Source organism: Talpa europaea (genome assembly GCF_964194135.1).
Source record: "Talpa europaea genome assembly, chromosome: 13".
Classification (NCBI taxonomy): Eukaryota; Metazoa; Chordata; class Mammalia; order Eulipotyphla; family Talpidae; genus Talpa; species Talpa europaea.
The window spans coordinates 497,129-508,487 of NC_140080.1; the positions used below are offsets into that span (position 1 = coordinate 497,129).

General features: G+C 55.8%; 1 protein-coding gene across 1 annotated transcript in view; it reads left to right on the top strand.

Annotated features, from left to right (window-relative positions):
• The window catches only part of DAPP1 (dual adaptor of phosphotyrosine and 3-phosphoinositides 1), a gene marked incomplete at both ends in the record, with an annotated part of 33,005 nt that extends 23,431 nt beyond the window's left edge, over positions 1–9,574 (top strand). The window contains 5 exons of the mRNA XM_084252346.1: positions 4,282–4,329; positions 5,314–5,376; positions 5,926–6,011; positions 8,269–8,356; positions 9,506–9,574. Coding sequence (XP_084108472.1) covers positions 4,282–4,329; positions 5,314–5,376; positions 5,926–6,011; positions 8,269–8,356; positions 9,506–9,574 — 354 coding nt within the window. The remainder of the gene's footprint in view (positions 1–4,281; positions 4,330–5,313; positions 5,377–5,925; positions 6,012–8,268; positions 8,357–9,505) is intronic.
• Between the last annotated feature and the right edge of the window lie 1,785 nt (positions 9,575–11,359).

Consider the following 11,359-nt stretch of genomic DNA (forward strand, 5'->3'; position numbering starts at 1 on the left):
GCTCACCTCCTGCGCCCCCAACCCCGCGCTGCTCACCTCCTGCGCCCCCAACCCCGCGCTGCTCACCTCCCTGCACCCCCCACCCCGCGCTGCTCACCTTCCTGCGCCCCCAACCCCGCGCTGCTCACCTCCCTGCACCCCCCCGCCCCCCCTCATCTCCTGCGCCGCTGTCCTCGGGCGCCGAGGCCCCCGCGCTGCCCAGCCCAGCCGAGCGCGTCTGACCCACTCACCGCGTCCTCGGGGCGGGCTGAGCTGGACCGCGGGCGCTGCAGGCCGGCGTCCGGCTGTCCGGGGGCCCGGGGGACCCCGAGGCCCCAGCCCGGGCGCGGGAGCCCCAGCGAAGAGGCCACACGGGCGCTTACCGAGGCCCATGGCGGGCCCCGCCCACTCCGCGCAAACGCGGCTGTGATTGGTGGAAAGTCCAAGCACTGATTGGTTGGGTTTCCGTTCTGGGCGTGGCTTGCCCTGCGCTCTGCGACGACCCAAGGCGCGAGCCTCTGGCGCACCTGCGGCACACCTGCCGCACAGCTGGGGCGCACCTGCCGCACACCTGCCGCGCACCTGCCGCACACCTGGGGCGCACCTGCCGCACACCTGCCGCACACCTGCCGCACAGCTGGGACGCACCTGCCGCACACCTGCCGCGCACCTGCCGCACACCTGGGGCGCACCTGCCGCACACCTGCCGGCGCCCCGCGTCGCTCCCCGCCTCGGGACGGCGCCCTGTTCGCGGGCTGTTCACCGGCAGCGGGCGGGCTCCGGGCGAGCAGGCGGGCGCACACCTGGGCAGACCTGGCCTAACCCCCCGGGCCCGGAGCCCGGAGTCGCCGCGCTCACCCGGCCGCGCCCAGCGGGGCGCGCGGTTGGGGCCCGGGGGCCCCTCGGTGCTCGCGCCCGCACGGCCCGGGGCCCGACCCGGCACGCCCTGCCCCCCGCCCGGGCCCTCCCGGGAAGCCGGGCCCGCCGCCTTCGCCCCCGGGGCGTCCACGCGGCCTCTGATCAGATTCAGGGTTTTTATCGGGGGCACCCGCCCAAGCGACGTGCGGGGCGCCCAGCCCCCCGCGCCGGGGCCCGGGACCGGCCGCCAAGCCCTGCGCCTCCCGGGGCGCGGGGGGCCGCACGGCTCCTCACCCCAGGCGCACCCCCTGCCGGGGGTGGGGGCGGCACCGGGCACGGAGGGACCCGCCCGCCCGCCCTCTGACAGCGGGACCCGCTCGGCCGCCACGGGTCGCCCAGACCCCGCTCCTGCTCCTGCTCCCCAGGCGCTCGGGTGTCCCGGCAGGCCCGTGACCCCATGTACCCCCTCACCTCGCGTCCAGCCGTCTGGCTTCCGTCCTCATGTGTCTTGATCTCCCCGAGTTCGCCCAGTCAGAGCCCCTCAAGGCAACGCGCGTGTCCACCCACAAGTGGGAATTTTCTTCCTCTGTGGCTCCGCAGACGCTCCGGGCGGTCCTGGCTCCCGCCCGTCTCAGCCGCGGCTCCCTGGGCCGCTCCCCCTGTCTCTGGAGAGAGACTCGGAGGGGGCCTGGCCCGGCTGCTCACCACACTCACCCCTCCCTGCCTCTGCTCCCCCCGCTCGCTCTCCACGGGGCGCACCAGGGTCCCCGCTACTCGCCCAGCACCACAGGACCCACTCGATTTTCTTCCTGGGGCACAGCTGCGGCTCCCCCCCCCCCACAGCCAGGACAGACAGCCCATACTTCCAGCAGTTCCTTATTCGCTGGTCACTCAGTCTCCAGGTGCCAGGCGCAGCCCTGCCTGACCACGCCACTCCTACGGCTGCCGCAGGTGCCCCCGCCTCCCTGGCTAGTACTGACACCACCTGCCCTCAGTGCTTGCTGCCTCGGCCCTGCCCACAGCGCTCCCTGCCCTGCGTGTGCATCGGTGTGCGCTATGCCACGTGCACGGCAGCGCCCACTGCTCACCCCAGAAACTGATGGTGCTGGACTGCCCGTAAGCCAGGTGGCCAGACAGGCCAGCAGATCCTGTTTAACAAAATGTGGATTGTTTCTGATTTGGGACTCACAACCATCTCTCCTGTTGAGAACATAGTTGTTTTTTTTTTTTTTTAAAGATTTATTTATTTACACAAGCACTGGGGACAGTCAGAAGCGGGAGGGTGAGAGGATTCACCAGAGCCAGAGCGGGGAGCAGAGCAGGCAGAAGGACCGAAGGACACTGCTGAGGGGAGCAGCGGGCGGCAGGAGAGGTCTGCGCGCCATGCGGGACCCTCCTCCGGTGGCCGGGGAGCAGCCGGGGATCGAACCGGCGCCGCAGAGGCCGCGGGCAGCTTCGCAACCCAGCGCTCAACCGCTGCGCCACCGGGGAGGCCCAAGATTTATTTATTTATTTATTTATTTATTTATTTATTTATTTATTTATTTATTTATTTATTTATACAAGCACTGGGCACAGTCAGAAGCGCGGGAGGGTGAGAGGAGTCACCAGAGCCAGAGCGGGGAGCAGAGCAGGCAGAAGGACCGAAGGACACTGCTGAGGGGAGCAGCGGGCGGCAGGAGAGGTCTGCGCGCCATGTGGGTCTCTCCCTGGCCGGCCGGGAATTGAACCTGTGCTGCAGCTTCACAGCCCAGCGCTCAACCGCTGCGCCACCGGGGAGGCCCAAGAGAGCATAGGTTTTTAAAAAGATAAACCTGCAATATAATTTCCTTTCTTACCTCAAGATTATGGATAAAGCTGGTGTTCTCAGCCTCCCCCCTGCAGCCTTCCACTTACCTAGCAAAACCCTGAAAACTAGACACGATAGACAGTGTGAGGGAGGTCAGAGGGTGAGCGACGGAACACCTTAGCTGGGGTCCAATGAGCAATTCTTCAGGATCTCTGTGTCAACTTACCGTTAATATTTGGCTCTGCGGACATAGCCTACAAGAAGCCTAAATGTTAACTTTTGCCATTTCTGTACGCGACACCGGAACTCCATTCCGTCAGCTCAGTTTCTTTTACTATCAGAATCACAAAATCAAAACTGCTTGTGATAAATTCTCTGATACAGTTTAACGTTATTTAAATGATCACCTGGGAATTCACTCTCACTTTAGTGACAACAGATTTTTAAGGGAAGTAGTCATTTATTACTTCCCGTTCTAACTCTTTTTTTACCGTCCTAGTGATTGTTCCTCTTTTTATTTGGTACGGAGAACTCAAGTCAGGAGAACATACTCTGGAAACTCCCATAAAAAGAACCTTGATGTCAACCAAGTCATTTTCCAGTTGCTATTCACTTTTTCCTTGACCATAGAGGAATTATATCCTTATTAATATCAGTAACTGTATGTATAATATAGAACATGTATGTTGTTAATATTTAATATTGACATATTAAATCAAAAAATCTGACAAGAAATTTAATTTCTTCAGACACTTATGAAATAAATTTCTTTATCTTAGGGTCCTTGTTTTTTGCAAATTTCTATTCACAGGGTTGGCCATCCTGCCTTATATCTCAGAGGTGACAGCTACGTGTGTGATCGCTGTCACCTTTGCATGGATGATCTGAGTGAAAAGAAATGACTCATTCTCATGTCAGGATAAATCAAATGTAAATAAACCTACTTCTGGGCCTCGCTGGTGGCGCAAGGGGTTAAGCAGTGCTGGGAAGCTGTCCACAGCCTCTGCAGCATGAATTCGATCACCAGCCAGGGAGCGACCCACATGGTGCGGCAGACCTCTCCTGACTCGCCCGCTGCTCCCCTCAGCAGTGTGTTTCAGTCAGTCTGCCTGTTCTGTTCCCCGCTCTGTCTCTGGTGAATCCTCTCACCCTCCCCCGCCTCTGGCCTGTGCCCCGGTTCTTATATAAATAAATAAATAAATAAATCTTAAAAAAATAAATAAACCTACTGCTGCATGGAATATCGGTCTCAAAGAGGGGGTGGGAGGAGGATCATGTGATAAAGTGGGTCAAAAATGCTATTTCTATTGTTGTCTCTTAAAAACTCACAGAATGTATTAGCATAACCTGGTCTCCGGCAAGGCCCGAAGTGACGAAACCCCTCAGTTCTTTTCACACAGCCCTCGCCAGAGCTGCCCTGCGTCCCCGCTGTGCGAGCGTGACGCCCGCATCGGCCAGAGCAGCACTCACGTTTCTAAGTGAGTGACGCGGTGGTGTGCCAACCGCCAGCTCAACTGCAGTGAGGAGTCTTGATCGTGGAGCCTCGTGAAGAACGAAAGATTAAAGCTCAGAGAGAACTTCAGCACAGGGCAGGGAGGGGCAGGAAAACCATGCTAGGATGATTCTGGGCCTCACGCGCTGCTTCTCTTTTTCAGCTGGGCACCAAGGAAGGCTACCTCACCAAACAGGGCGGCCTGGTCAAGGTAAGCGCCACTCATTCTCACCTCCTTGTAAGATTTGCGAATGTCAAGAGTTTGACTTTAATGGCGAATAGTCAAGATTCTGCAAAGTTGCTTGGCTATTCTTTGGCAAAGCCAAAGGCAGGAGAGTGACCTACAGTTAATACCCAAGAAAACACACAGTCCTTTGAATGGAAAGACCCAGGATGAAAGTAGCGAGTTAACTCTAAAACACACATTACTTTTTTTTAAACAAAGAAGTTAAAATTGTATAAAATGTGTGATCGCTTGTACTAGTGTAACTGGTAAAAAAAAAATTCAAAGGAAACACAATTTCGAAGGATACTGGGGGGGGGGAGGTATCCACCCATCCTTCCACCTGTTACCTGCCCTGGAAGGTACTCTGTTTCATGTGAATGTGCCAAGAAGACCTTCGAGAACATTCTGCTCATTCCACTCTCTCACCTGTCCTGGTCTGCTGAATTCAACCTAACTGGTTAGTCATTTGTGTACCTAAGGACAGGCTGTGTTCATGCTCACGGCGACTGTATTTTTAATTGCATGAACTGTTACTTCTTTCACTGGACACAGAGCCATCCAGGAGAAGGTTTGGACTCTGCTGTTACAAGGAGACACTGGCAATAGCGGTTTTTGCCTGAAGTCAGGCAGTTTTTTGATGTGGCTTAAAATACCACGTGGTGTGAGGTTCCTAAAACTCAATGTGCTTATTAGTAAAATAATGATATTTTACCTTGTATGAGGGTTATTATATATATATATAAAATATATATGTTCATATATAAAATATATGTATATAAAACTCAAGGATGGTGTGGAGCACACAGTAGGTCCTCTATCCTTATTGCAGAGGCCCTCAGATAGGAATTATCTGAGTGCAATACATGACAGCATTTTAATCTTTATTAGATATTTAAACTTTTTCCCCTGAAATGACTCTACAACCACATTCTTAAGTTCAAAACCCGCGTCTTTTCATGTTTTTCTTAGACCTGGAAAACACGATGGTTCACTTTGCACAGGAATGAGCTGAAATATTTCAAAGACCAGATGGTGAGAAGCACGACATGTTTTTCCCTTTCAAAATCCGCTTTCTAGACGGCAAGCACATCTGCCGTCCAGACCCGGGTCTCTTCCCTGGGAGCGGCTGCAGCTCCTGACCGGCGATGGGCGTCCACTCTTGGTCCCGACAGGCGCAGAGTCCCCTCCCGGAGGGGGCCCAGACGTGGTGTCCAGCTGCCCCCGGGCAGCGGCAGGGGCGCCAGGGGTGACTGGCTTCTTCCACGCCTCAGGGGGCTCTCCTGCAGCAAATCCCTTCTTTATAAAAATGAGCACTTCCCGGGCCCATTAACCAACATGAAATGGCTCATGTCCTCTCACTTCCCGCCACAGATTTTCTGAAAGCAGAAGTTTAAAAACATGAGAGAAAAAACAGGACGCCTCCCTCGGGCTAAATAAATGACGTTTCCATTCATTTAACGGGAAGAGCAGGGCCCTCCGCCGACCGGCCTCCCGGGCTGCCCAGGTCGGGAGGCGGAGGGGAGGGGTGGGGAGCACATCTGTGCGGGGGTGATGGCAGAGTCGCCTTTTCTTTTTTTCAAGTCACCAGAACCAATTCGGATCCTCGACTTAACAGAATGTTCGGCTGTACAGTTTGACTATTCCCAGGAACGCGTGAACTGTTTTTGGTAAGTTGTCTCATGAAGGACATGTTTGTAAGTCTTCCTGCCAGACACCTGTCGGGCTGAGGAGTAAAAGCCTGTCCATCTTCATGCACAGATTTTGATGGAGGGGTGGGGATTCGGCCATGGCAGAAACTGGAGGTCAGGAGTCCTTTCTGCGGAACGTGACCTGACACAACACCTCCCTTAAGCCAACGGAAAGCAAGCGCTCTGGGGAGGGGTGTGCAGGTCGTGCGCTGCTCAGTGACGATACAGTTCAGAGGACGCAGTCACACCTTAGCTTGATTTCTTCGGGACTTTTCCCTCAAGTTGGATGGTAACCCTGTGACCCCCGCCGTGGAGATGTATGTGACAATTTCTGGCAGATGTAGCCGAAGTGGTTTGTTCTAACAGCTCGGGAGACCTGCCAAGGGGCCGGATAAGGCATGTCTTATTTCCCCTCAGCTTTTCTTGTGACGGTGCTCAAGTCTACAGCAGTTAGAAGATTTACATTCCCATACACCCTTCACCCGGAGGCACCAGCTGCTACTCCTCTGCCGTCTTTGCTCTCTCTCTGTCTTTTCACTTCCCCCCAAACCCATGAGAGAGGCAGATGCCCGGCAGTTTACGTGTAAATACCTGCACTGCGTTTCCAACATGAAAACACCACCCATGCGACTACCATTCCCACACTGCCAGGATGTGTTCCCTAAACGTGCATGAAGGCACCCTGTGAAGGAGCAGGGGTTTATGTTTCTCATACAAGAAAATACTGGGCGCCGGCAGGTCCCGGGCAAGTCAGGTGCCACGTCTCTGCGCCTCTCCTGGCCTTTTCCTCTCCTTCTACTTCAGAGTCCGAGATGGTCATGCCAACCTCAGCCATCACATCTCTCCACAGGGGAGCTGGAGCCATGGTATCAGCCCTGCCTGTCCATTCTTATCAGGAAGCAGACATTCCCCCCGAAACTCTTCCATCACATTTCCCACATTCCTCCTGGGCCAACTCCAGGTTCCATGGCCATCGCTAGCAGAGAAAGACAGAACAGGACTGGCTCCAACTAATTATAAATTACCGCCTGGAGCTCTGTTAGCAAGAAGAAAGGGAAAATATTTGTATTCACATGCTGCGCACAGGGAGTCCCGAGCAGTGATGACCCCAGTTCTGTGCAGTATCGTTGGAACGCACATCAAGGGGCTTAGCTTGAGTCCGCGCAACAGGAATTACTGGCATGAACAAATCTGTCACCAAAATGTCATGATACAGAAAATCCTTCTGACTTTCAGCTTAATTCTTCTTTTTTTTTTTAAAGATTTATTTATTTATTTATTTATTATATTTGTTTGCTTGTTTGTTTATACAAGCACTGGGTACAGTCAGAAGCGCGGGAGGGTGAGAGAATTCACCAGAGCCAGAGCGGGGAGCAGAGCAGGCAGAAGGACCGAAGGACACTGCTGAGGGGAGCAGCGGGCGGCAGGAGAGGTCTGCGCGCCATGTGGGACCCTCTCCAGTGGCTGGGGATCGATCAGGCACTACAGAAGCTGCGGGCAGCTTCACAGCCCAGCGCTCAACCGCTGCGCCACCGGGGAGGCCCTTCAGCTTAATTCTTTTCAAGAGTGGAGGAAAGAAGTTTTTAGTATTTTGCGTCTAGTGTAAAGACAGGAAAGTGGGGGCAAGATATGTTAGCGTCATTTGGATGAAGGTCAAAGGCACAGGGATGGTGAAGGCAGAGACACCTTATTTCTAGAACAAGCCTTTTGTGCCAGTGGGAAGCTCACCTTCCTCCAGCAGAAACTACCTCACGGCTAGTGGAGGGCAAAGCGAATACCCGAGTTTTACCACCTCTCTCCTGCCCTAAACTGCCGAAGCTGCCTGCACCCACAGCGACAGCAGGGCTCGCCCACACAGCTAGTGGACTTCCCTCCGCGGGCTGCGAGCCGCCTTCTCTGAACCTCAGCCCAGGCTCCGAGTCATCTGACAGGTCAGCTGAACGGCACGTGCTGCAGTCAGTGTCTCACACGTCGTGCACGCGGGGCCTGGGGGATTCCTGGGCATGTTTTTCCCTTTGAATTCTCATTAGAAAATACAAGTCTGGCCTATTCGCATCCTTACTGTGAATCCACGTTCTCAGCAGCTCTGCCCCCTGCTGCGGGAACAGCTCCGTGGACACCAGCGGCACCAGGCCCTCTGCCAACCCCTCTTCCCTGGGAGGACTAGATCAGTGTCCCCTCGTTTACATTCCCTAACCCTCTGGAGAATCTGACGTTCTTTGTTTTGTCCCATCAGCTTAGTGTTTCCCTTCAGGACTTTCTACCTCTGTGCAAAGACAGGAGTGGAAGCTGACGAATGGATCAAGATACTGCGCTGGAAACTGGTGAGTCTCGTCTCCCGGGGGCCTGCGACAGCGTGACAGGCTGGGACTTCGAGCCCGTTCCCACGGAGAGTCGGGCTGTGTGGGAGCGGAGCTCAGCCATGTGCAGGCCCACAGGCTGCTCTGGCGGCTTCCCTGGGCCCTCGAAGGGGTGGGGAGCAGGCGCAGAGGAAGGGCTGCCCCGGCATCTCTGCAGAGTCTCCTGCAGGTCCAGCTTCTCCACCTTCCTTTAGGCCGAAGGCCAGTCCAGCCCGGCTGGAAAGGACCTCTGGGACCCGAAGGGCAGACAGAACAGCTGCTGCGCTCCTGCAGGAGGACTCCCTTCCCGGTAGCGGACCAGGAAGGGTGTCTCCAGGGACACAGCTTTATGGCGGTTATGGACAAACCGGTTCATTTGCCGTCTGTGTGCCCGCTTATACTGGGCACAGAAGCTGTTTTTGCTTGTTTGCAAGTTAGGGAGCTGATAGCTAAGACGCTTAGTGAAATTTCCTATAAATACCATCTTGAAACTATTAATGTCTTCACATGTAGACACTTTCACCTAATTATTATGATGTAATTAGCTGATAGCACCCTTTTGATGACTCCTTTCCAGACGTCGGGATTTCTGCTTTGGGTTGTCTCTTCGGTTTGCCATCCAAACAAACGTAACGTTCACTCTGAGAATGTAGCTGACACCCAGGGCGAGGCAGACCGCCGTCTGAAACCTCTGCTCACACAGGAATCATTGTTTTCTCATTTATAACCACTACAGAAAAATGAAGGTCAAGTATATCAAATGCACTTTCAGACTTTTCCCCTGTGCAAATATTACCCAGAAAGTTGAGTCATTCTCTGTGGCCCTTACCTGCTCGCTCCACTTAGCAAGTCCACCAGCTTTCCACAGGGTGCATTTAGAGGCCGTCCTTGAATTCGCTGGGTAGCAGCGCGGTGCAGGTGTCAGGCCGAGTCCCGAGCTGCACAGTTTGAATAAACACATTGCAATATTTCTACTGAGAAAATTCCAAAGAACCAGATTAAAACTTAGAGGGAGGCAGAGAATGTAGCTGCGCAGTTTCCTTACCGATCGGCATGTCCTACCTCATACTCGCCGGGAGCCGGGCCTCCGTGCCTTCAGGCTGCCGTGACAGATGCACGTGTGTTCTGTTCTAGTCTCAAATAAGGAAGCAACTGGACCAAAGCGAAGGCACAATCCGATCTCAGTCGTTCATCTTCAAGTAGGCCTTTCCCGACCGGGAGGCCCTGCCAGGATCGCCCCCGGCCTGCCACCCTCCCCGGACTTCAGACGAAGCTGATTTTTCTATAAAAACCCATCAAGAGTACACGCTGATCTGGACCTTCCAGAGCCCACCACACCTGCTGACGAGGAAGCAGCCGCCCAGTCTGGGCCGGGCAGGGAGGGTGGAGGTGGCCCACGCGGGCTGGACGCAGGGTGGGAGGCGAAGGGGCTGCTCCCAGCGGCCCGGCTGCAGCGTTGGCTCCGAGTCCCGCGGGCTCCCTGGCTGGCTGGCTGCTCCCCAGCCTGGAGGGGAACGGACACCCCGCCGTCCCGCCTCATCCGCGTCCACCCGGGGCTGCCCCACACGCTCCGGCAGCGCGGCCTCCTCCAGGGAGCACTGAGGTGGCAAAATCCAAGCCGGGGCTGCCAGGGGTGGTTTCCATGGTTACAGTGCCACGTGTTTACAGTATTTAGTGACTCGTGAACGGCTGAGAAATCCAGGACCGCTTCCCTCCTAATGAAAACCCGACTGTACACGCGAGGGCTGGACGGGGCAGAGGGCGGGGACCCGGCCGACGACCAATCTGGCCTCACCGGGGGCACATCCAAGGGGGGAGGCGGCCACGTGGGAGCGCGAGGAAGTGACCGTCACTGGGACTCCCCCCGCGCCCGCCCTGGAGCACGCACGAGCACTAAGGGTCTCCAGACGGCCGGAGAGACCCCCTCACCCCGCGCCCCTGGAGCTGGGACTGCAGCAGGTCGCGAGGATGACGCAGCAGTGGCTCCCACTCCTGCTGAGGGAGCAACACTAACCCCAATGTTCAGAAGTAAAGACAGAAATTGGGGAAAGAGACGCCAGCGCTGGCAGCATGTGTGCGCGCCCCGGGCGCCTCTCTCCTGCCCATCCCGCTGTCCCAGCCAGAGACCGAGGGGAGCTGAAGGTGGAGAAAGTGCCTGGAAATAACCACGAGGGTGCAGAGCGCTGAGGGGACACGCTGATGTCCGAGGGCTCCTTGTAAATACGGTTGTTATTTAAACGCCCGGGGCGAGCAGCACATTCCCGTGTCAGTAAGACGGGCGCTGTGCGCGGCTGTGCCCGTCACGGGGGTGCTCGGGCGCCAGGGTGCACGCCGCGTTTGGAGCGAGCAGGAAGGAGAGCGCCTTCCCGGCCCCAGGACCCAGGGTGTCTCCTTGTGCAGTGACGCTGTGTGCACCTGTGAAATACGGGCTTCTATTTATTCTTTACTAGAGAAAGTGAGATTTTGCTGTACTTGTACTCGTTTGCTATTAAAATTTGCATTTGTAACATTTATTTTTTTAAAGATTTGTTTATTTTTATACAAGAGCTGGGGTGCAGGCCAGAGGCGCGGGAGGGTGAGCGGATTCACCAGAGACAGAGCGGGGAGAACAGGCAGACTGATGAAATCCACTGCTGAGGGGAGCAGCGGGTGAGACAGGGGAGGTCTGCTGCGCCATGTGGGTCGCTCCCTGGCCGGGGATGGAACTTGTGCTGCAGTGACTGGACAGCTTCATGGTGCTGACGCTTAACCCCTTGTGCCATCAGGGAGGCCTCTCAAAAGACCTTAAGATGCAAAGAGTTGTTGGGCTTGTCCTCAAGGTTCTAAGACGGCGGTCTGGCTAAGGACCCTCCTGAACGCAATTTCCCATGGCCCGGCCCCCAAACCCGCTGCGCCACCGGGGAGGCCCTCATCTGTAATTTAAACGAAGTACAAAGATTAGTCTCATGACTAGCAGCAAGGAACCCACCTCAGTTAGACTGAGCTACA